Source organism: Ammodytes marinus, assembly GCF_949987685.1.
Source record: "Ammodytes marinus genome assembly, chromosome: 11".
NCBI lineage: Eukaryota > Metazoa > Chordata > Actinopteri > Uranoscopiformes > Ammodytidae > Ammodytes > Ammodytes marinus.
In genome coordinates this window covers 19,798,845-19,823,887 of record NC_137215.1, presented here as the reverse complement: position 1 = coordinate 19,823,887, position 25,043 = coordinate 19,798,845, and the positions used below count along the sequence as shown (strand labels likewise).

Below are 25,043 nucleotides of genomic sequence, written 5' to 3'. Positions count from 1 at the left end.
GTTAGACTGGCTGGTTGTTGAATGTGCAATTCAACTATATCCACGCCCTTTACTGTTCAAACCAGACAGCAAACTTGCTCTGGCTCACCTGTTTCATCCAGCCTACATCTGTCTTTGATTGATGGCTCTCACCCATCCCATATGTGGCACACATGGATGGACGGGAGAAACGTGTAAGAATAACTCTCAATCATAGTTCTACCTCATTTGGACTTAGCATACACTATAGTTACTGTAACTGCATTCATAATATCTTACCACTGATCATACACGGTAAAAACAAATAGAAGCAGAGAATATGTGATTAATGCATCTGACATATCTAAGGCTATTTTAACCGTTAAAGATGTGTGATCCGTTTAAGACTTCATAAATAATGATAGTAAACGGAGACCATGATTTATTTTTTATTTTCTATAATTTTTCAAAAGTTTTGCAACAGTTAAAAGAGCAAAAACACCAACTAATAATACAAATGTTTTCCCACAGGGGGAAAAAAAGACATCTCCCATAATTTAGAAAAAATATGCTAATTCACGTGTTTATGTTCATCAAATACATCACATAATCACATCAAATGAAGGCATTATAGCCTTATGTGTTTGGAACATACAAAGTTTAAATTAAATGTCTTTTTTACTGGTCAAGTTTTTTGAGATTCGATTAAACATCCTCTTTCGGCTGATATCACAAAGGGGTCCTTGCTTGTCTTGTCCCCAGAGTTAGTTCATCGCCAGACACAGCCACTGTAAGAGGAAATAAACAATAATACAGCAAGCTGTCAAGACTAAAAACTGCTGACAGAGCTGTAGTGCAATTCTCTCACACACCTGTTGCATATCAAGCTCAATTTTCCCAGAGTCATCTCTTTCCAGAGCCTTAAACATTTCTGATTGAAAGACAAAAACAAAAATAAAGGTAATGTAAACGTGCCACAACTCATACAGATCAATGTGAGATATACTGGAGTGATATGTTTGTGTTTCCTGACACTCACTGAAGAGCATTTCCACTTTAATGAGACAGCCTACGAAACTGTCAAAATCAATGGCATATCGAGCATCAGCGTAACGGCTGACGATGGCCTGCAGCACAGGGCTGTTGACATGGAAACCTGTGGATGAAAAATATGCAGGGTAAGTTTCATAGATGTGGATTATTTCTAATAATTAGGTTCCAGTTATTACTAGCCAAATGATGATAGTAAAGTGCTATGTTACACAGCCTCGCCCATGCTTGTTTTGTTCCTGTGGGGAAAGAATTACATGAAGGAAATGTGCAGGGAGGAAGTCCTCCAACTGGCTCGTCCAGTGGACACAAACACACACACACACACACACACACACACACACACACACACACACACACACACACACACACACACACACACACACACACAGAGAGAGAGAATAGTCATGTCTACACCTTCCAGTGGGTGTCTCATAACTTGTTAAACCTGTATGTCAACTACTGTGGCATCCTCTGTTTAAATATATCTAAAGTCTGTGGGCAGTATATCTAAATGGCTCATTTTACAGTAATCAGTACTTTAGGCAGTTCTGTATATTATAGTGAGGGAATTTTGCCAAAGGGACAAATGCAGCAGAGGAAGTTACTGTAGTTTTGCAGATCACATATAAATGATGACGTATTTGACAGCCATTTGTTTCAGCATTACATAAAGGGCTTTATAGTAATGAGGATAGATGGAGGATTTGACAGTGTGGTATTCCTCACGTGATGCCGTTTGTTACCTGCTTCAGAGGCGGCACCTCTCATCTCGTGGGAGCTCATGGTGCCAGAGTTGTCCGTGTCATGATTCTTGAAGATCTCCTATACCGACCAGACACCCACGTGTTTTGCATTAACAGACACAGATGGCTGTTTTTCCTGTACCTGACCAACACTCAATAAATCACAAACTTACGAAGTACTTCTGGATTTTCGTCCAAAGCAAGTGGAACTCCACCAGGCCCAACTTGTCACTTTCATCTTTCTGGACAATGTTAAGGCTCATCCTGGACAACCTTTGAATTTTCATATCATTGATTACTAATATACATGTAAAGTTGAGTTTTGAAACATCAGCTGTGGGAGGACAACAACATTTCATTATTTTTAAAAAGAGGATACGTCCAGCAGACTGACAATCAGGCGACCTGTCTGGACACTGAAGCCATCTGTCTTGAGTTCAGACCCTGCATCAAAGTGGCACAATGTAGCACGCTCAACTCTTTAGTCAGTGAGAAATAAAGACAAACTCTATGCATCAATATAATGTATGTACTTACTTTGAGAGGTAACGTTGTTCAAAATTTTAACCAGTTCGAACACAGATACCTCCATGTCCTGTTCGGAAAAATGTATCATCAATGTATGACATACATTTGAGGGTCAAGGTTTGGAGCTGCTTATGCTTTTTAGTTGCTATTTGATGTACAGTATTTGCTGCTCTACCTACATTGCCAGCAACCTGTTTGAATAGGCTCTTAAAATGAGGATCCACATCACTCTCAGAAACCTCCTCCTGTGAGAGAAAGACAGATACCATATAACAATGAATGTTGAATTTAGCATACAGCTCAGTATGTTATGCATTAAGCTAGAAGCATTTAAAATGTGAATGTGACACATCTTCCTTCAATTATGTAGGAATCAAAAGACGACTTAGCATTTCACATGCTTATGCACATAATGGCAGCTTACCATTCTGTGGATAATCTTACCTCCTCTATTTGGGCGTCAATGTCCTCCTCCAGTGCACTAAAAAATTATAAAAAATGAAAATGCACAGCTTGAGCACACTCTAATGGCACGTGAGGTCATAACAGTCAGGTTTTGATGCTGCATTAAAGGGATAGTTCAGTATTTTTGAAGTGGGGTTGTATGGGCTACTTAGCCATAGTTATTCTGTTATCTTATGGAGCTGGCGGTCAGGCCAGTCATTTTAAGGAGTTGAGGGGAGATTTCGCTGTATCAGAAGTCAGCATTGTAGTGTTGCAGAGGGGGCCAGAAGAAAAACGTTTTCTCTCCACATATATAAATGCTAACTCAAAACATAAATATCCGTTCAATTGTACACTAAACTGAGATTTTTTCCACGGCTTTAGTTTGCCGCCAGACAGCTGTTTGTTTTTGTTTTCTTGTGTCTCTTGAATAATCCGCAGAGTCGAGCAGCTTATTGGAGGAGTGATAGACAAATAAACGGCTGTCTGGTGGCAAACCAAAGCTGTGGGAAAAAAATCAGTTTAGCAGACAATTGAAAGATTACTTAGGTTTTAAAGGTCACGTAAGCGGTTTATTTATGTTAATATAAGTGTTTAATCGCTCTTTATTCATACAGTGATCACTTACATAATGTGCGCGTTTCACAAAGCCGATCTCTCAGTCAGCTGCTCTGCATGTAATCGGCAAATAAACTTATCGGAGGATCCCGAAATTTATATCCAATCACAAGAGAGAACGCTACAAACCGACACCCGTCTCACTCATGGTCTCACTGCCGGTGCACGCCAGAGCGACAGATGGGTGAATGTTTATGCGCCTACAATGGCGGAGCAGGTAAAAATCCTTCCCAATGTCTGTTTTGATGGTTTTTATCATGTTTTATCTCACTTATGGATCTGAGATGATGCTAGATAACTCGCTGCTTGAAGACCGCAGTGCAGTAATGTGGTGACGTAGGGACGAGCGAGGGGACGCTAACTGCAGTAACTGACAGGAAGTTAGCTAAAAGAACCATTCCGCTTACAGCACCTTTAATTTGAAAAAACGTGTTGTCTTCTGGCCCCCTCTGCAACAATACAACTTCTGCTACAGGGACATCTCCCCTATAAACTCCATAAAATGACTGTGCTGACCACCATCCCCATAAGGTAAAAAAAACTAACTATGCATAGGCCTACGTAGGCCTACCCCAACCCACCCATCTCCAAAATTACTGAACTATCCCTTTAAGGACTATTCTGTGACCCAAGAAAGAGCTTGGTCCACTAGATGGCGTTATAAGCTCAGTCAGTCCGGGGCCGGCTGTATGTTGCTGTATTAACACAGTTACCTGGTTGTAGCTTGTTTCTCTGAGAACACCCTGAGAAGGAAGCTGCCACTCTTGTGAGGATGGAAGGTGGAGGGAACGATGGCGTATTCTCCCGGAGGCAGTCTGAAGCGGTCGCTCACCTCCCGCGTGTTGATGAAGGTGCTGCTCATTCCCACGTGTCTCTGTCGCAGAAGGATATCTGGACCCAGGTGAACATTGCTGCGGCCTTTGAGCTGACCGTTTGAGTGAGCAAAGCAATTTATTATTGGAATGTGTCAGACGGCTGTATAGGACAGAGATTCACAATGCAATGAAGCAACACTTGGGATAGATGTTGTACTCCAGATATGTATAGACCCTGCACTTTGATTATTTTGTAACAAATTTAAACGGATTTTTATGATCATTTTGTATTTGTGTTTTTTTTTAATTCAAATGTTATATTATAGGTGTGTTTTTCATACTAAGCCTGTACAGGTTTCCGCCTCATCCACACATGTAGCCTACTGTTTATGTTTTTATCACTGTGTTTTTATATTGTTTAACTAAACTAAACTAAATGTATGTAACAGTGCAAATACAGACCTGATCTGGGACCTGTCAAAAGTAAACAGACAAAGTATTTTAGAAAATCAGACATTACACGTGGCAAAAGAGTCATTATAACAGAGTCGCTATTCTTGTTTCTTCTGAGACACCTCATAAATGGCAAAGCCAATGGGCTCCAGCTTGCGGTCGAGCCTCATGTTCCGTCGTCCATCCTTTTGCATCAGCCCCACCAGGAAGGTGCAGCCATCCTCCCCATCCAGAGGGTCATCATCCACGTCCTCCAGACGCACCACAAACTGAGGGTTGGATGTGAATGTGGCTGAAATACAAAAAAAAAAAAAAAGTCTTGACATGAAGCAGTGTAGCAGTAACTATAGGGCTGTGACAATAATCACAATACCATGATACTGTGGTTATATAACTTAACCGCGGTATGGTGTTAAAACCGCGAACACCGTTGTTTTTTTTACTAATGATTGTTCCATTTTGTAAAAGGTTTCTATGCAATGTGCACATTTAAAAATAGTATGTGTCATATACTGCCTTTCATTAGCATATATTTTAAGTATTTGTTAGGCTAATTCACTCTCCATTTCAACTGCGCCCTATCATGCAAGTTGAAACACAGTAGGGACAGTCCATTACAAATGATGGACTGAATTCCAATTTTATTGTAATAACAATTAGCCTATTCCTAGGGCTTCATACTTGTAATATTCAAAGATGACGTATAAAACATTTCTATAAAGTTCAAGTTGAAAAAACTTCTGATTGATTTTGTATGGAGCAAGCAATGTTGAGTCATATTAATTAAAGATAACAGCAGTACCGCAATGATATGTTGAGTGATAACCGCAGGAAGAGAACAAGTCTATTCCTGTCACAGCCGCCCTAGCAGTAACTCCTTACTTCGGACATACACTGGGCTCCTCATTCACCTGAGTGATTGCGGCAGCCGCCAGCTGTGGAGCCGACCCTCCACATCCCTTCAAACTGGTAGTGGTTCCAGTGGCCCACATCGTCACTAGTGAGCGTGTCTGGGGTCAGGTTACAGATCTCCAGCTTGGAGAACTGCCTCATGAAGTCTTCAAAGGACATCCTAAAGAGGGGAACACATGATATATCAAACATACAGTATAGGGCCTTTACTGAAATGTAAATGAAGGGCTAAAGACAAGTGGATTTACCAGAACTCTCCATCATCCGCCACATGGTTCAACTTTGACTTCTCATCTGTACTAATGTAGTCCCATTCGCTGGATCTAATTGTGAAGAGAAAAAGCAGGACTTCAGGAAAAAATCCTGGAAGTAATAATAACGGTTGCTGGATTAAGCACCTAATATTTTACCCATCACTCCATGAGCCTGTCCATTCCACCCGACCCCACGGGTTGCGGACGCGGACCAGTTGAACCGGCTTGCCTTGAAAATTAACCTGGGAGAGAGAGACCGACAGTGGGCAGTGTAATGTTTTAATGCAGTAAAAAGACTAAAATGTTGGCAGTTTAGATAAATTGCATTACCTCTTCTGCACCCGTGACTGAATATGCATGTCCTTTGACAAGCTTGAGGGCTGTCACTGCCTCTGACTCATAGGCACTGGTGATCTGAAGGCACCAAGAGCAACCAAGTTAATCTGACGACATCATGGGAAGGCACTACTGTTGGTGTGTTTGTCTGTGGCAGATCGGTCATGCAAATCATTATGAAAATAAGGATTACCTCTATTGAGCAACCCAGCAGTGAGCCAAGTCTGTGGGCCTTCTGCATGATTTGGAAGAGATTTGGTGGGGCCTTGTCTAAGGTGTACACTTCTGCAATTCCTCCAGTGAAATCCTCAAAACCCTCTATAGTGTTCCCTCCTGATAGGGCTTCATAGCAGCCATGTATCCTGTCAGGCATAGCAGGGTGGAAATATAGTAGAGCCACTATCATATTGTAATTATTTTGTATTCTTTTTTAATGCATTGACGTTTTGATGTATACAAGATACAAGGGGAACAAATCCTTACTTGGCATAGGCCTTCTCCAGCAGCGCGCTCCAAAACTCTGAGCCCTCAGCCGAGTGCACAAACAGCAGCTTTCCATCTCTGGTGGGTAAACGGTCGTCGACCACCACATCCATCCATTCACCAAACTGCCAGAACTGAGACGGAAATATTCTCGTCAGTGAGCTTAAGTTAGGACATGTTTCGGGCCTCACTCATGGTGTTGTTGAATCAATTGATTGAAATGGACCAGAATATATTAGTGGACATTGGACAGTGGTGATATGTACAAATAACGTATCAATGGACATTTACAGAACAAAATACAAAATAAAACAAAATGTATAGATTATAGTTTGATAGCTTTTAGCTAAAGGTGGCGGTAGTTGGATGGAACCCAGAACTTAACTTCTTAGTACATTGGACTGCGCCATAACCATCAGGAAACTTTATTTACTTTATTTGTCATTATTTTGAATGTCTTAAGACAAGATTAAGATTGTTTTATTTTATATATGTTGACTACCCACTGTATGTATCTTGTTCCTTTTTTACTGATCTATTAGGTATTTTTAAAACAGGGTCAGTGGTCGGATGAAAAAAGACCCCTGTCTGACCTGGAAGTGGAATATCCCGGCATAACCTTCGGTGAAACTCTGTCCAGTGGGCACCACACGAGCCAGGATCCGCTGGTCTAGAGTCAGAGAGGCTATTGCAGCCAGGAGCCAGCAGTCACCTACACAATAAGAGCAGATACAGGCTCTGTGATTCACCACAGCGCAGCAACATGCCAACAAACCCCCCTCTGTGATAATTCCCTCTTTCAAGCTTAATGGGTGGAGACCTTAGATATTAGTGATGCTTGTGGTTCCCATCTAAAAACCTGCACCCCAATACTTGTCCTCTTTTCCCTCACTTACCCAGAATTCCTTGGCAAATGTCCGTCCTTGTGGCTCCGCCAACAATGAACTTTGGGTTAGGGCACAGTTCCTATGAAGAGCAACACACACAATCACTTTAACAATGAAAATTTAAGAATAGCTTTGACAAACATTTCCTCTGATTGTCCACTATCACACCGCTGAGATGGTAAAAGGAAATACTTTTCAGTGAATTTGAATTCACCAATGTAAAGCAGTATTGCTTTTATCCAACACTTTCTTTGCAGCAATTGGAAGCTCCAAAATGATTTTTCTTTTGTGCTCAAAGACAAAACCTTGCAGCTGCTTTTGTTTGTCATGGCAGTGTGGAAGAAGTTTTTTGTTGAAGAAAACTTCACTATTCCAATATGAAAACAATCTTTACTTAGTTCCAAAATACAATACAGATGATTATGGTCAGCATTTATGCATGGAGAAAATACTATAGCATCCTGCTCAGAGCAATGCCAGGGTATAGACTGAGTTGTACACAGAAAATGAGCTGCTTTATACAGAATGGTTGACATGGTCAGATAGGTAGATTAACAATGGAACAATCACGTTTGGTTCTTGATTACATCAATGCTAATCTGAATCTGGGAGCTTCCAGGATGGCTCACACCTAGGGTGTCAGCCCAATCAGACTGATTTAATTACAATAGAAACTCCAGACAAGATACATCAATAGTCAAGATGAGAGGAAATACACTTCATACAATGATCAAATAATGAATGTAGAGACAAGAGTAGAATTAAACTAATCAATATAAAATTGGCTTCCACAGTAGACAGGTTTTTGAACTTTGATATTCAAATCAGCTTCATTTCATCCTAACCACAAAGAGAACAAGCTCAGAACAAAGCAGAACAAAGCCTTTCAGACTACTGTGTAGTATTGAAAACTTCCCTGACCACTTTTTATTATTCCTAATGTGAATGTAACTTCTATCTTCAACAAACTTATTTTCCCTGATACTACAGTTTTTGGGGGAATACCTCACTTTGTTTTCACGGCTGTGTGTTTCATTGGCTTCTTACCGTTGGCCTTTTCCAAACAATGTCCCTGGTCTTGGATGAGTATGGTCCCAGCTCATTGTAGCCCAGTGACTTGCGCTCAGCTGGGAAGCAGGAGTCCTCAAACAGTCGTCCACTCTTCAGACACTGCTGGCGTAAAGTCTCATAGTCCTGCCGGGAGAACTTGACTGCGTGCTGGTTGGTGCCAATGCCTTTCAGTCTCTTCTGCTCATGGGCCAGCCGACCTGCTGTGGATGTCATTCTCACCTCTGAAGTATATCTACCTAGGCTCCCTGGATAGTCAGTTCCCTTTCTTTGTGAGCAGGGTTGGTTTTATCTTCCACAACTGAACACAAGCCAGACGTGTCTTTGTCCAAGCCTGTATATAGTTGCCAGGGGGGATGACAGGGAGGGGCCTCGGATGGGCAGGTGAGGTAAATAGAGAAGACAACAGTGACATGGCTGCTGTGGCCACAGCCGAAACACAAACAGGGACACGCCTATAAGGGCAACTGAAAGCACCACCATCATTGCCTTACTTGGAGTTGTGTGGTGGGCTATGCACTGCCTTCATATTCTCTAACCTCCTGATGGGCACATACCAAAAGTGAAGCAAGCAAACAAACAACATGCTTGATTAAACTTTGTCTGAAACATAGTCATCACATGTCATGCAAAATCTCCCAAACACTTCCTCAATTCTTAGACTGTGAAACTACCCGGATTCATGTGTTTGTGTGTGCATGTTGGTGAGCACATAATATTGATATTGTTGAGCATGGCAGATATTGTTTAATGTCAGACGTTCGGTAACACTTTACAATAAGGGTATATTAACTAACAATGAATAACTACTTAGGTAAAGCATAATTAGAATTAACTAAGCATTAACTAACAGTTATGCCTAGACAATGTTTAACTAATCATGAGTTAACTAAGCATATGTAATGTTTAACCAAGTGTTAACTAACCGTTAATAACTCAACATTAACAATTAGTTAATGCTTAATAAGCATTAACTAACCATTAATAGTGTTAAGTGAGGATTAACTATCAGTTAATTAATTTACCCTTATTGTAAAGTGTTACCAGATGTTCTTTTATGTTGTTGGTCATTAGGGGGATGTGATAAATAACAAATAACAAATGTCCATGTAAACAGACAAATAAAGTTTTATCTTATCTCATCTTAATATTTTGCATTCTATAACACTTACTTGCTAAACAATAAATATAAAATATAAATATAAGAAAAGGCTGATGTGTTTTTTTCCGACAGAGTAATGGGAAGGGATTACAAGTCATTTGGTTGTGAAAGGGAAGCTAAAATACATGAAATGCATTTGATGCCACTGTTAAATCGAGCAAGAAGAATTAGGGGAAGTTAATTACATTACAACACTGATCATGGGGGATGTTTGCATGCATTTAGCTCTGTAGCCTTTACATTATGCGCCAAAGTTTGATCTTACTCTATTCTTTGACTGCATCCTTTATATGAAGTATAGCAACGATGCTCCTTAATCAAACAACTATCAGTCAGTGATCAGTTTGTTTAGTCGGGAGCTACTGTTTTCATCGGTTGAATGCAACACTGTTTGTCTTAGAAGAGGATGATTCATATGTGAGCCTCATACCTCTCACACTGGCAAATAAGGATATGCATAAAGGGTAGTGGATGGTAGTGAATCCACCCTTGTTTAAGTTTCCTCTGAATGGAATTAGACACTAAAAACAGGGAGGCATTACTAATACTGCCTAAAACTCTCTATATATACAGTATATTCAGTATATAGTGACTATTGGCCATCACTTAGCTGCCACCTGCTGGAGTGGTTTCCTGGATGCAGTCAACACAGAGGTTCTAACCACTTCATCTATACGGTTAAGGATATGGTGGCTCTCATCCATAAAGACAACATGTCGCCAGTGCCCAAGCTGTAATGCCTGTAGGGGTGGCCATACTCAATATAAGTGAGTTAGTGCCATTTGAAATATTAGTATTGGATATATATGCATTATATACCCTCACATTTGTGTTTTGTGTTCAATTGACAAAGGTGCAAACATTTAAAAAAAAATCCTTCTATTGTTCAATACCCCTAATTTTGTTGCAAAGGTTAATTATGGTTTAATATTCCCTGTGATATGTTTGGATGAGATATATCAATAAAGTTTTGAGAAGATATACATTCTATCTATCAAGAATAAATCCCAGTGTCAGAATCATTTCATGAGAAGGTCAAAAAAAATGTATTCCAACTTTATGGGTGACGGTGTAGTATCCTCTTAAATAAAATGTATGTGGTCACCCACACTTCCTCCAGATCTCACTAAATATTGTGGAAAGCTAGAGGGAGGGTGGGTCATAAACTAGTGAATGCTGTGTGTACTTGTTCGTTTTTATCATGACAAATTAGTTTCTTATCAGTAGCTTGACAAATAAGTATCAATAAAAAGCCATGCCGCTTTTATTAGAATAGTTCATTGTACTGCCGTGTTAGCCATTAGCAATCTTAACATTCTGATCACTACTTATGTGTGTTGGGCTGTAATATCATGGCACATTATGTTTACTATGTGGCAATACAAATGAATTATGCATGTTATGTCCCCATATGGATTAGGGAGTAACAACAACCACAACACTACATACTCCTATGTAATAGACATTACACATTGTGATTCACTGAGTCAAAGCTAAAGTTATCTTGAATGCAACATTCTACATTTCCAATCAATTCTGAATAGATAAAAAAACATCAGCCACTATTCAGCATGTTTGAACACAGGGGTGTAGCACACAACTCTTGATTTGTATTATTTGTTTATTTATTATTTGTTTATTTTCTTTTATTTTACAAATAGTTGATCTAACACCAGTACGTCTACACATGATATGGGCCTGTGGTTATCAGGGTTGTCATTACTAAATAACTGTTCATCACATATTTAAACCTTATGATAATGTGTGAAAATTGCAGTTTTAAAAATGTCTAAAGTTAAACCATCCTTCTCACCATTCTGTTTCTAAACTCATCTCATCATTCTCAGCACTCTCGAGCAATCTTCATTTCCCTCACTCTCTTTACCTCCATCCCCCTCTATCACTGTTACAAATGATTCATTAGAATAGGCTTCTCCCCTTTATATCCTCAGTAACATCATCAAGAGATGTCAAGGGACCTGCTGCTGCTCCACTCTGTGGCTGTTTCTGAAACTAAGGGCTATGTGATCCATGATGATTTCATGTTATATGACATCTGTCATATGACATCGTATACCTAGCTATGATGCTGAATAATATATCATACTGATTCATTCATGTTGGCCTACAAACATGCTCCCGTCCAGATTCCTGGCTGACTGCCTTTCATCTAAACTGCTGATATTTTTACTTAGTCAATTTTTCAGAGCAACATTAGCATCATTCAACCCGTTGAATTTAAGTTAAATATTTACTCTCCTTTTATTGCTCTATTTTTGGTCTCCTCCACTGATTTTTGTATCAGCTAAATGCCCCATTATGTTGACAGGCTAGTCGCTAACTTTAGCTGTCTGCCATTTGGTCCTTAGCAGGTACAGAGGTTTTTCTTAGAGCCTTTCGTTTTCACTGTAAACATCCAACAGTTTTGTCTACAACACAGATGAGAGCACTAGTAAACACCCTTCACCATCTGTTAGTTTGTCCCTACAAGCAACACCTTTCCATTTGTCATTTCATCCACGGTAAATATAAAATTTTATTAGAGCGACGTTAAATTGCCCTCCAATTGAATGAGTAAATAAACAAGTCACTTGTTCTTACTCATCCCTGCACACTTTAAACAAGTGAGAAGAGCAAAGAGAATTCAAGAGAAAAGCTAAATCCCTTATGTGAAATAACCACTGATATAACTTTGATTGAAAATAGTGCCATGAAGAATCCCATCCCCAAAAAATTAAAACCCGACCTATATGAAAAAGGGGCCTTTAAATGTCAGTCATCTGCAATAATCTTGCAGTAGGAGTGACACTTTCCTTCTGGTTCAATAAAACAAACCTTAAAGCGCCCAATGTAGGGACTAAAATACACAATCTTTTCAAGCTTTCAACAAATATCATATTAAATCCTCTATCACGTCTTTATATCGGCACTGAGTACTGTACAGCATAACTGAACCATATAAAATCCTTGGCTGCATTATAACCAAACAAAGGATTCAAAGGAACATACACAGCAATGTTTGCCTCTCTTCAGCTTTCATTCGATGTGGTGGCTGGTGACTTGGTGGCTACACATTAGCTTTCTGACTCACAATTGCTTCAGCTTTTCAGGGGTTATCAATAGGTGATACATAAAGTTGCATTTCACCCTCAGATGACAATTATGTTTGGGCTTATGATTAACTTTTATAGTGATCATATTTTATATATCGACCTGCCAAGCCAACAGTATATTTCTATTTCTCAGTACTTTTGTTTTCCTATACACGTAAGTGAACTGAAGAAGAAAGTAGTTTCTTTTTTACCTGATACATTTGTTACTTTAGAAGGTAGGCTAAAATGTTTCCTGATTTTTAAACTTTTTAATTAGCCTGTACTTTGAGCAGAAATGATAAGCTCTATCAGTGTTACTCCTGCTTCATATAAGCACAGTCGAGGTTTAATGGTGACTTTCTCATCCAGACTTGACACACCCTTTTCCTGGAATTAACTACAATTCCACAGTTGCTAACTGTATGTGTGTAGGGCAGGCTATACAATAGCGTATTTAGCCTATATGTAAAGGGTCCAATCTGCATGGTGCATAAACATAACATGGCACAAGACATAAAGCTACGATAGCTAATAACATCTTATATTATAGCAATAGTTAAATGTACAATATTATTCAGTCGTGTAGCCTATTTATTGTCAACCTCATAAGCTACATAGTTTTGAAGCTTTTGCGTCATATATTTGTCATTGTACAGTGTTAAATCCTAATCATATTGCTGTTTGTTTTTTCTGTTTTCCTGCACCCTGATTTAGTTCTAAATGTTATTGTCTTTTTTTTTTCTCTACGCTATTATCAAAGGCTACACAGTATACTGCCCAGTGTGAGCGGTGGCCTCGCCCCCTGCAGTCGGCTGGGCATTCCTGCAACGTGTGTGTTTGTCTACGTATGCGCGTGCGCGAGCGCAGCGGAGAGGGCTGGACCGGGCCACCTAACCAAACCACTGACTGTCCCCCTCTCTTAGTTCTCAGATTTACACGATTATCAGTGGCCGTGTTGCTTTGAAGGAGCTCTAAGTGGCCTTTAAAAGCGGTGGTGAGTGCACATATCTTGTTTGTCTCATGTCGACGAGTGTGTTGATTTAGCCATCTTGAAGTTAACGGTTCTTCGTCGGTTAAATTGCAGTGTAGGCCACCGCGCGGGTTGTTTGTTGTTTTTATTGGCTAAACTACTGAATAAAAGCAATTGTTATATTAACGCGCACATATTGAATTGAGCTACGTCGTCTTGCGCAGTTGTGTTGTAAAATAAATAGAATAGAAAGCTTTGAAGCAGCAGACTGCAGGCCAGAGCACATCCAATCACAGGCCTGCTTGCTTGTACTTGTGAACAGGTGCTGTGAACGGTCTGAGCCTGTATTACATGTTGAGGCTGTCATATGCTACTCACTGTAACACACATAGTAACGGGCCTATTAACTGACAAAGTAGCCAGCAAGTGTGCAGCATTATTTGAAGTAGAGGGGACCCCAGTGTTTTGACAGAGTGGCTGTTGGTTGTGTCAGGTTATGGCTGAGGTTGAAGTCCTGTACTGGATGACATCATATATCATCCTCATCCCAGGACTGCTATGGTCAGCTTATTCTCTGCCCATTGTTGGGGGAAATAAAGATATCCCATTGGTCAATAGCCAGCAGAAGCCTCTTGTTTAGTTGATTAACAGAGCAGAGGGAAATTCCTGCAGAGCCCTACTGGCATGTGGGGCCTCAGCCTGGGTTGGTATGGATGGGTGGGGGCTGCGCCTACAAACACTGGCCTTGCCTGCAGATTTGTTCCTAACCAAAGCCATTAGCTTATTTTTCTGCACCGCAACACATTCGTTTTTGTTTTTTTCTCTATGGATTTCTCAACATTTTCCCCTCATAGGTCTCCCTATTCCTCAACACTGTGGCTCCATCCAAGTTTTCCCATTCTTACACTTCCGATGCCGGGACTGTTTACTGAACTGAGCTCATTAGGATTCCTTTTGAGCTTGGGCAGAGGCTATAAACGATTGTCCTGTTTCCGTTTTTTTCTCCAGCACTGATTCAGAGAGGAGACAGCCAAGTTTCCTAATGAAGCTATTTTGCCCCCCTATGGAGACTTGACAGGAGAAAAAGACCTAAAAACTAAAGGCCATTAAGGGCTTGCTATTCCTAACACAGCTGCACATGCTTCTGCAACTTAAGGCCTTATACAATATTTTAAAGAAAAAACCCCACAGTGAATGACATTTTCTCTCTTTGTTTTTGTCTCGTTCTCCCCCATCTCAGCACGACCATACTGAAAAGGTATCATATTTCAAAGTGCTTTTTGTTATTCCTAGGTTTGCTGTGTTTAAGGTGGATCTTGTTTCACATTTCTCACTGATGGCTTATGCTTTCTGAATGTCCATTTACTCCATTATTTCCCTGCTGGGCTTTTGCCTATGTTGGTTTCTAACTTAGGTTTTCATAGAAGCACAGTTACTTTATATATCAACCTGGGTCGGTTTAAACAGGTATTTCTAGAAAAATACCTACATTTTGACTATTTAGAGGATATGCCTTTAGCTGACCAAATCTTTTGTTTATTACTTGGACTTTGTGCATTTTTATTTTTTACTCAGTTGACTGCTCAATTATACAGTTTTTTATTTCCCAGCATGAAAGTCATGAAAGCATTTTACACACAGTCTGGGAGAGGAGGAGAAATGCAGAATCCTTCCTTTTATTTATTACTTTGCGTCCCTAAAAGTAGTCGGAGTGAGTCTTAAAATAATGCTTCACTTCATAAAATACCCATTAGGGGTTTTTAATTGTAGACTGTAAAATGCCTATAGGTTGCTAAACTTAAAACACAAAACAAATGTATAATTAGAATACCACACAGCTGTTCTTAGTTTGTAATATTATATTCAGCTTTGTGTTGCTTATTTACTTAAGGCTAAAGGCAAATCAAAGATGGGTCAGAGTGACTAATTAGTTAAAGGCATATTCAGTCCAATCAGCACATTATTATCACACTGTTATAACCTATATTCTTCTACCAAAACACACTCCCGCCCCAGATTGCTGTGCTGTAACCATGGATGTAACCCATAGACACAAGCGTGCCGCTGATTAGCTTGCTGCTATTTATAGCCTGATCTGTGTGCATACCCACCCGGCTCCATAATTTTATCTCGCACCACCAGTATGTATCCAGTGGGAGGGATATCTGCGACCATACAGGCCAACAGGCTGCGGGCAGAAGGCATGGGCTCCAAGGACCAGGCCGTACCCTTCTCCAACCAGGACTATGAGGCTCTGAAGCAGGAATGCCTGGAGTCTGGCTGCCTGTTTGAAGACCCCTGTTTCCCCGCCGAGCCTCCATCGCTGGGCTTCAAGGAGCTCGCCCCCTACTCCTCTAAAACCAGAGATGTAGAGTGGAAGAGGCCCACGGTGAGAAAATCAACATTGATGAGATGAGCATATTGTTAAATACCCCTGTAAACCCAACTCAACAATTCTAACTATGTCATTTGGCGAGTCAGTTGCATTATAGTAAGCATCAGAAAAGAGTTAGGTATAGTTATCAATCCAAATGAAATATATTGCCATTTAAAGGTTGATAAATTTGACAAACATTTGGTTTCGATATGGCGGGCAAGGCTCTGGTTCTCATGACACAATAGGTATTTTGAACCAATCATGGCAGTTCTCTAAAAACAATGATGACCATTTGATACGGTCACGCCCACACAGTTCTGTCAGTCGGTCTAGATCAGATTTTTGTAAAAGCTTATTGAGAGACTCAATTTCATATCATGTATTGATTTTTCCTATTTTAGACCAGGTTCCTAGCTGATGGATGGAATTGCTATTTTTGATGTGTTAAGTAAGACTCGAGTTTACAAATAAACCTTTTATAAACCCGATGCAAAGATTACAGATGCAATGTTTTGAAGACCTAAAGCTAGACACTTAAGCTATAGGCAACACCTCACTAAATCATCATTGCCTCTTATTTAGTCTTTCACAGCAGGCATGTGGTATATTCTCTCACTGGTGATGACAGGAACTCGACAGAGAAACATATCATATAAACAACAAACGTATCGGTGACACTGTCTCGTTCCATGTCTCTACACACAGACAGAATAGGACAAGCAGTGACAGGAAACTTCTCAGACCACTGCAGCTGTTGGCATGGCATTCTCTGACCACTCCCTCGCCCCGACATGTGTTTACAGTGCTTCATTAAAAATGCAGGAAGTTGAAGCTCACATGCAGGAATAGGAGTGGTTAGGGAACGTGTGTGAAGAAGTGTTTTTGTTGATAAATCTGAATTCTGATAATTTGATTGAGTTAATTTTTCTTCCCCCGGACATGTAATTTCCCCACAGGAAATAACTGATGACCCTCAGTTTATTGTGGGCGGTGCCACCAGGACGGACATCTGTCAGGGAGCGCTGGGTGAGACCCTTAATGATGTTTTCGATGTTAAATCTGTCCTGAATAGATATTAGGAAGACAGAATTCCCATAAAGGTTACTAAAATGCTTCTTGTCACTTGCAGGGGACTGCTGGCTCTTGGCAGCCATCGGCTCCCTCACCCTGAATGAGAGGCTTCTCCATCGGGTGGTCCCACACGGGCAGTCCTTCCAAGAGGACTATGCAGGAATATTCCATTTCCAGGTACTTTGAGATCACCTTTCTCCCTTCCTATCAGGTGTGTGAGGCAAGCAGTTTAGATTGACAGATTTATCGATTGTCACTCTGGGTTGCAGTTCTGGCAGTTCGGTGAATGGGTAGACGTTGTAATAGACGACCGATTGCCGGTCAAAGACGGGGAGCTGATGTTTGTCCATTCTGCTGAGGGCAATGAATTCTGGAGTGCACTCTTGGAAAAGGCTTACTCCAAGTAGGTGTTGAAAGAGCGTGCTTGGATAATTTAATACAAGTGTATTTAGTAGGAAACCCAAATCAGAAGTGCTGCAATTAAAAAATTAAAGCCTTTTTCCCCCCTGCTTTCTAATGTGTTTTCAGACTGAATGGCTCCTATGAGGCCCTGTCTGGAGGAAGCACCACTGAGGGCTTTGAGGACTTCACCGGCGGTGTGTCTGAGATGTACGAACTCAGCAAAGCCCCCAGAGATCTGCATCGGATAATAGCCAAAGCTCTGGAGAGAGAATCTCTGCTGGGCTGCTCTATCGATGTAAGCACACCACTGGCTGGCACACCGCCAAGACACGCAGATCAATGTTGCACCATCTTGAGAAACCAATCGAAATAAAAGCTCTCCTATTAATTTCTTATTGCACTTTCATTTGAATACAGATCACCAGTGCCTTTGACATGGAGGCGGTAACTTTCAAGAAGCTTGTGAAAGGCCACGCCTACTCAGTCACTGGCTTGAAGGAGGTCAGTCTGTGAATGAGTGTTGTCTTTAATCAGTTACTATTATGAGTGTTATTTATAGTTGATAGTTAATAAGTTGCTTGTCACTCTGTACGTTATTTAGGTTGACTTCCGCGGCAACATGGAGCGCCTTATCAGAATCCGCAACCCTTGGGGCCAGGTGGAGTGGACTGGGGCCTGGAGTGACAAGTAAGTGATTCAAGGCATAATATACAATCATATGAAAAAGTTTGGGAACCCCTCTCAGCCGGCATTATAATTGACTCTGCTTTCACAAAAAAATATATAAAAGTGGTATGTCTTTAATTTACCAGGAACAGCTAAGTACTGGGATGTTTTCCAAACAAAGATTTTTTGAAAAGCAGTATTTGGTTGTATGAAATAAAATAAAATGTGAAAAACTGGCTGTGCAAAAATATGGGTACCCTTGTGGTTTTGTTGATTTTAATGCCTGTAACAGCATGTAAAACTGATTAATTTAAACACAAAGTTGCTTGGATTATGTTGTTAAGGCTTGAACCTCATAGAAATGTCTGTTTAATCATGAGAAAATGTATTTTAGGTGCCTAAATGCAAGTTGCACTTCTCTTTGACTCTCTGCTGAAGTGAGACAGAATGGGACCATCAAAACTGCTCCCAAAATATCTTAAAAACAAAGATTCTTCATTATCATGGTTTAGGGGAAGGCTACAAGAAGCTTTCCCAAAGGTTTCAATTGTCAATTTCTACTGTAAGGAACGTTGTCAGGGAATGGAAGGACACAGGCACAGTTGCAGTTAAACCCAGGTCTAGCAGACCAAGAAAAGTACAAGAGCGGCATATGCGGCGGATTGTGAGAATGGTTGCACACAACCCAAAGATCACCTCCAAAGACCTGCAAGAACATCTGGCTGCAGATTGTGTATCTGTACATGGTTCAACAAATCAGTGCAATTTGCACCAAAACATCTGTATGGCCAGGTGATGAGAAGGAAGCCCTTTCTGCGCCCACGCCACAGATACAGTTGCATGGAGTATGCAAAAGCTCATTTAGACAAGCCAGATTCATATTGGAAGAAAATGCTTTGGACTGATGAGACAAAAATTAAGTTATTTGGTCTTTATAAAAAGCAGATGTTTTGGTGCAAATTCCGCTGAATTGTTGAACGATGTACAGATACACAATCTGCAGCCAGATGTTCTTGCAGGTATTTGGAGGTGATCTGTGGGTTGTGTGCAACCATTCTCACAATCCTCCACCTATGCCGCTCCTGTTTTTTTCTTGGTCTGCCATGCCTGGGTTTAACTGCCACTGTGCCTGTGTCCTTCCATTTCCTGACAACGTTCCCTACAGTCGAAATTGACAATTGAAACCTTTGGGAAAGCTTCTTGTAGCCTTCCCCTAAACCATGACAATGAACAATCTTTGTTTTTCAGATCTTTTGGGAGCTGTTTGATGATCCCATTCTGTCTCACTTCAGCAGAGAGTCAAAGAGAAGTGCAACTTGCATTTAGGCACCTAAAATACATTTTCTCATGATTAAACAGACATTTCTATGAGGTTCAAGGCTTAACAACATAATCCAACCAATTTTGTGTTTAAAGTCATCAGTTTTACATGCTGTTACAGGCATTAAAATCAACAAAACCACAAGGGTACCCACATTTTTGCACAGCCAGTTTTTCACATTTTATTTTATTTCATAAAACCAAATACTGCTTTTCAAAAAATCTCTGTTTGGAAAACATCCCAGTACTTAGCTGTTCCTGGTAAATTAAAGACATACCACTTTTATATTTTTTTTGTGACAGCAGAGTCAATTATAATGCCGGCTGAGAGGGGTTCCCAAACTTTTTCATATGACTGTAAGTCCCTGTGTACTGACTAGATTCCCATCCCTGGTCTTGCATGGTTAATGTTTTCTTTCATGAGGGTTATAATTCACACTGGATGTTTTATTCTCGTCCGTTTGTCTGGTCTTGTGTAGCTCCCCCGAATGGGATGAGATTGACCCTTCTGAACAAGATGACCTGCATCTTAAGATGGAAGACGGGGAGTTTTGGTAAGTGTTTGGAAAATGTGAGGTGGTTTGAATTTGACAATTTCGGGGGGAAATTTACATCAGAGGAGTTCCACAGCATGTATACAAGTTTAAAAGACTACATTAGCCACTACTGTGAATCTCAGACAGAACTGTCAGCGGATGAATTGCATTGTGGGAAATGTATGCCCCAGGTTTTGACAAAAAAAACCAGTGTGGAAATAAAAAAAGAAAACATATTGAGTTGTGCTGTCATTCAAACAAACTAACAATGGTATAAGCAGTGCTAAATCGGTGACATACTCTTTTACGCTACATGCAGGACATGGTTAGCGTAGCTTAGCATAAAGATTGAAAAGATTTGAAGAGCAATTCTGACTACCAGCAACTCTAAAGTTCACATTAGAACACGTATATCTTTTGTCATAAATTAATACCAACACTGAAATGTAAATATTTTTTATTCGGGCAGGGGGGAACAAGATAATAACAATTAGTTAATTACTAAGGCGATGGTAGGTGGATTTCGGCAGGCTAGCTGGCTGTGTCCAGTCTTTATGCTAAGCTCAGTAGTAGAGTAGTATCGATCTTCTTATCAGGGACGCAAATGGAACCCATTTCCCAGAATGTTTCGGACCTCAACCTTTATTTGGATCTTGCAGGATGGCCTTCAGTGAATTCAAAAGGCAGTTTTCTCGGCTGGAGATCTGTAACCTGAGTCCTGACGCTCTGAGCGAGGACAGCCTCAGCCACTGGAACACCATGAAGTTCTATGGCTCGTGGAGGAGAGGCAGCAGCGCCGGAGGCTGCAGGAACCATCCCAGTGAGTCCTGATGGTCATGGTCATATGTAGAAGTGAACACACTGACATATACACATCGACCACTTTATTAGGTACACCTGTTAAATGTTTTGTTAACACATACACACTGTGGACCCACTAATCAGCCAATCACATGGCAGCATCTCAATGCATTTAGGCATGTAGACCTGGGCAGGACAACGTGCTGAAGTTCAAACCGAGAATAAGAATGTGGAAGAACTAGGATTTTAGTGACTTTGAATGTGGAATGGTTGTAGGTGCCAGTATTATAGGTTGTTTCTGAGTATTTCATAAACTTGATCTACTGGGATTTTCACGCACAACCATCTCTATGGTTTCCAGAGAATGGTCCTACAAAGAGAAAATATCCAGTGAGCGACAGTTGTGTGGACGAAAATGCCTTGTTGATGTCAGAGGTCAGAGGAGAATGGGCAGACTGGTTTGAGATGATAGAAAGGCAACAGTAACTCAAATAACCACTTGTTACAACCAAGGTAGGCAGAATACCATCTCTGAAAGCCCAAAACGAAGAATTAAGGCAGTTCTGAAGGCCAAAGTTAGTCCAACCCGGCAAGGTGTAATTTATAAAGTGGCCGGTGAGTGTATATGATAGTCCAGATTAAAAATAATCACAAATACACTATCTGTGCAGACACGTATTGGATCAACCCTCAGTATAAGATCACACTGCTGGAGGAGGACGATGACCCGGAGGACGACGAGGTGGCGTGCAGTTTCTTAGTTGCTCTCATGCAGAAGGACCGTCGCAGGTATCGGCGCCAGGGCCAGGACATGCACACCATTGGCTTTGCTCTCTATGAGGTGAGAACAAAGATGAAAAGTTGGGTACTGTCTATTTAGTTCAGGAGTAATTCACATATTTTCATCACATTATTTTTTTAAATTTTGCCTTGGCTCATGTATACATTTTTTCCCCCCCTTCTCTTCCTTTGTGCAGATTCCAGAAGAGGTAAACGGAGGATCAATTACTACCGCTCTTTATTCATCTTATATGACCAAGTTTGGGGATTATATTCAAAACATAACTGTGTTGTACTTTATGAAATGGTTGACCTAAAAACATGCAAAACAACTCAACCCGCGTATTTATTCCTACTGCCCCTTAGTTCAGAGGCTGCCAGAATGTTCATTTGAAGAAAAACTTCTTCCTGAGCCATACATCGTGCGCTCGCTCGGAGACCTTCATAAACCTGCGAGAGGTGAGCACGCGGCTGCGTCTGCCCCCGGGAGAATACCTCATCGTCCCCTCCACCTTTGAGCCCAGCAAGGAGGCCGACTTTGTCCTCCGAGTCTTCACCGAGAAGCAGCAGGAAACCGAGTATGTGTCATTTGTAATGCAACTCGAATGTGTATTTGTAAGGTGTAGAAATGTGAATCTCGAGCTTATACGTTTTTTTCTTGTCCATTTGCAGAGAACTGGATGATGAAGTCTCTGCCGAATTAGAAGATGACGTACGTATACTCTCTTGACTCAACCCGGACGAAACAAGAAAATGAAACATGATACATACAACTTTAAATGAGAAGCAGGAAATAAGTATTGATCTGATCATAGACCGATTATTTTGGCCTGTTTATTTATTTTGGTTCGCTACAGGATGAAGTAACTGAAGACGACATTGATGACTCTTTCAAGTCCATGTTTGCGCAGCTAGCAGGGGAGGTAACACCAATAGCTCACGTTTTGGAATCTTTGTATCCATTTGTACTTTCTAACACTACATAAATAGTTTGATATTTTCATGTCAGTGGTGTTATTGTAATATTTCTGATCATATCTAAAGCTAAAATGATTGAAAAATGTATCCGCTTTGGCCTTACTTGAACTAAAGAATGATCTTTTCCCTTTTCCTGGTCCTGTGCCTTTGCAGGACATGGAGATTTCTGTTCACGAGCTCAGGACCATTCTAAACAGAGTCGTCACCCGGCGTGAGTTTTCTGTTTTTATTTTTAGCTAAAAATCCATAGCCACAGTAGCGGAAAGTTAACACATTAGCGATACATCTCACGCTACTTTATCAGATCCCACTGTAGTGTCCACACAATTTATTTTGAGGACTTCCTCTCTGACAAAGCTTCTGCGTAACTGTGTGTTCGTTGGCCATACTGTTTCAGATTAGTTATTTGTTGTTGTTGCCATTTCAGACAAAGATCTGCAGACTGACGGCTTCGGTATGGAATCATGCAGGACCATGGTCAACTTGATGGATGTATCCTCTTTAGTTATTAGCACCGAATGGATTGGAAAATTAATTATTTCGATTTTATTAGAAACAAAACCAACAGAAAAAAAAAACGTTTGCATGCTAGCGATTGTCTGTATCTGTGGAGTTTTTACCCCTTGACACAGTGTTCACCAGAAAGATGGCAGCGCCCGTTTAGGGATGGTGGAGTTTCAGATCCTCTGGAACAAGATCCGAAAGTGGCTGGTGAGAATTAAGTAGAACTAATAATAATGTCAATCAAACATTATACAAAATGTTTATTCCCAAGACTCTGTATTTCTACTTACATCTCTGTCACCATTCCTCAGGGCATTTATAGAAATTTTGACCTTGACAAATCAGGGTCCATGAGCTCATACGAGATGCGTCTTGCCGTGGAGGCAGCAGGTATAATGCCTTTTGATTATCACTTGCCACAAATATATACAGCACACACACATAGAGCATGATAACTGTGACCCTTTTGTTTCTTTAATTCTCTTCCTGTGTAGGTTTTAAACTGAATAACAGACTGAACCAGACTCTGGTGGCCCGGTATGCAGAGAACGAGATGGTTGACTTTGACAACTTCATCTGCTGCTTGGTCAAACTCGAAGCCATGTTTAGTGAGTATCCTTGTAATACATGTTATTCAACGTTGTATGTTTGCGGACCATTAACATAGTGAAAACTCTTGTGTTCTTCAACAGGGTCTTTTAAGCAGTACGACCAGGACGGATCGGGGGTGGCTGAGATGAATATCTCAGAGGTATGTTCTGTTAAAAAAGGGACATCCCAGTAGATTTTGTCAATATTTTACTCAGATTCTAACATAACTTCTCATATTGACAGTGGCTTTACCTAACAATGTGTGGTTGAAGAGGACCGCCTGTACTGGAGGAAGGGTGAAAAGAAAAGGGTCAGAGCCTGCAGACTGCCGTGAAGCTGGAGCCCCGAAGACATCTCCGCCTCAGTGACCCGTTGATGCTTTAACACATCCCACCTCACCTAGCAAAAGACCTGACTGAAAACCAAGCCACTTATCTCCCAGCCAAATCGTATAAACTATGCAAACCTACAGCATGAAGCAGTCCCTGTGCCACATATACAGTATGTAAAAAGAAAAAACAGCATGAGTTGTGCATGACATAATCACTAGCTGTAATATTAATTGATTTTTTACTTCCACATTTAGGTTTTGCTGTCGGTTTGAATGTCACCTGATTAACTAACAATACATTCACTAAAAGCTTATTTGCTAAAGAAACACTTAGGATATATGAAGAAACTGAAGCGGACTGTTACTTTAGAGCTTTAAAAGCTGAAGTCTTACAGTTGCTCTTTATCATTCTGCACTTCTTTTCTCCTGATTTTAGAACCTAAAAGGAAATTATCACCTCAGTGTTGAATAGTCAAATTCATTCTTGAACCTGTAGATGGCACTATAGAACTGATATAATGACAATGAGTTTTTATTGTATGTACTTTTGATAAACTTTAGCCTGTTTATAGATAGAAAACCAATATTTTCCTTTAGATGAAGTCAAGCGGCTTTGTTATGTTTTACTTGATTGTTTTTGTTTTGCACTGAGACTTTAGTTCAAGGGAGCTGCTAGTGAACTCACCTCACATAGAGATATGCTGTACATCAGTCTACTCTATGGACATTGACAGGGATCACATGATGCTGAATGCCTTATACACAACACTGCAATGTTATAAACAGCTATTAAAGATGTGCCAGGTATGTGTTTAGTGTTGTGAATGTAAGTTGTGCCTTCAATAAACATTTCCCTCATGCTTTCACAGTAGGTTCATGACAAGCCCCACACATATTTTGCTGCTCAGAC

The 25,043-nt window shown here is 40.5% G+C and overlaps 2 protein-coding genes across 2 annotated transcripts; one reads left to right on the top strand and one right to left on the bottom strand.

The window, feature by feature from the left end:
* Positions 1-466: 466 nt before the first annotated feature.
* capn8 (calpain 8) lies at positions 467-8,843 on the bottom strand. The gene is made up of 20 exons (XM_080037006.1): positions 8,532-8,843; positions 7,494-7,563; positions 7,191-7,309; positions 6,598-6,731; positions 6,308-6,476; positions 6,109-6,192; positions 5,935-6,020; positions 5,773-5,847; positions 5,524-5,684; positions 4,735-4,904; positions 4,058-4,269; positions 2,727-2,763; positions 2,462-2,527; positions 2,292-2,349; positions 2,134-2,198; positions 1,928-1,996; positions 1,755-1,833; positions 998-1,114; positions 831-889; positions 467-746 (listed from the first exon to the last, which is right to left on the bottom strand). The coding sequence occupies exons 1-20, from the start codon at positions 8,766-8,768 to the stop codon at positions 723-725; spliced, it is 2,091 nt and encodes a 696-aa protein (XP_079893132.1). The 5' UTR covers positions 8,769-8,843; the 3' UTR covers positions 467-722.
* A 4,842-nt stretch (positions 8,844-13,685) lies between these two features.
* On the top strand, positions 13,686-24,941 carry capn1a (calpain 1, (mu/I) large subunit a). Its single transcript, XM_080036961.1, has 22 exons — positions 13,686-13,800; positions 15,919-16,165; positions 17,110-17,179; positions 17,283-17,401; positions 17,494-17,627; positions 17,753-17,921; positions 18,044-18,127; positions 18,228-18,313; positions 20,092-20,166; positions 20,808-20,968; positions 21,621-21,790; positions 21,927-21,938; positions 22,096-22,307; positions 22,402-22,441; positions 22,587-22,652; positions 22,861-22,918; positions 23,135-23,199; positions 23,350-23,418; positions 23,523-23,601; positions 23,706-23,819; positions 23,904-23,962; positions 24,046-24,941. The coding sequence occupies exons 2-22, from the start codon at positions 15,920-15,922 to the stop codon at positions 24,070-24,072; spliced, it is 2,115 nt and encodes a 704-aa protein (XP_079893087.1). The 5' UTR covers positions 13,686-13,800; position 15,919; the 3' UTR covers positions 24,073-24,941.
* The last annotated feature ends 102 nt before the right edge of the window (positions 24,942-25,043 follow it).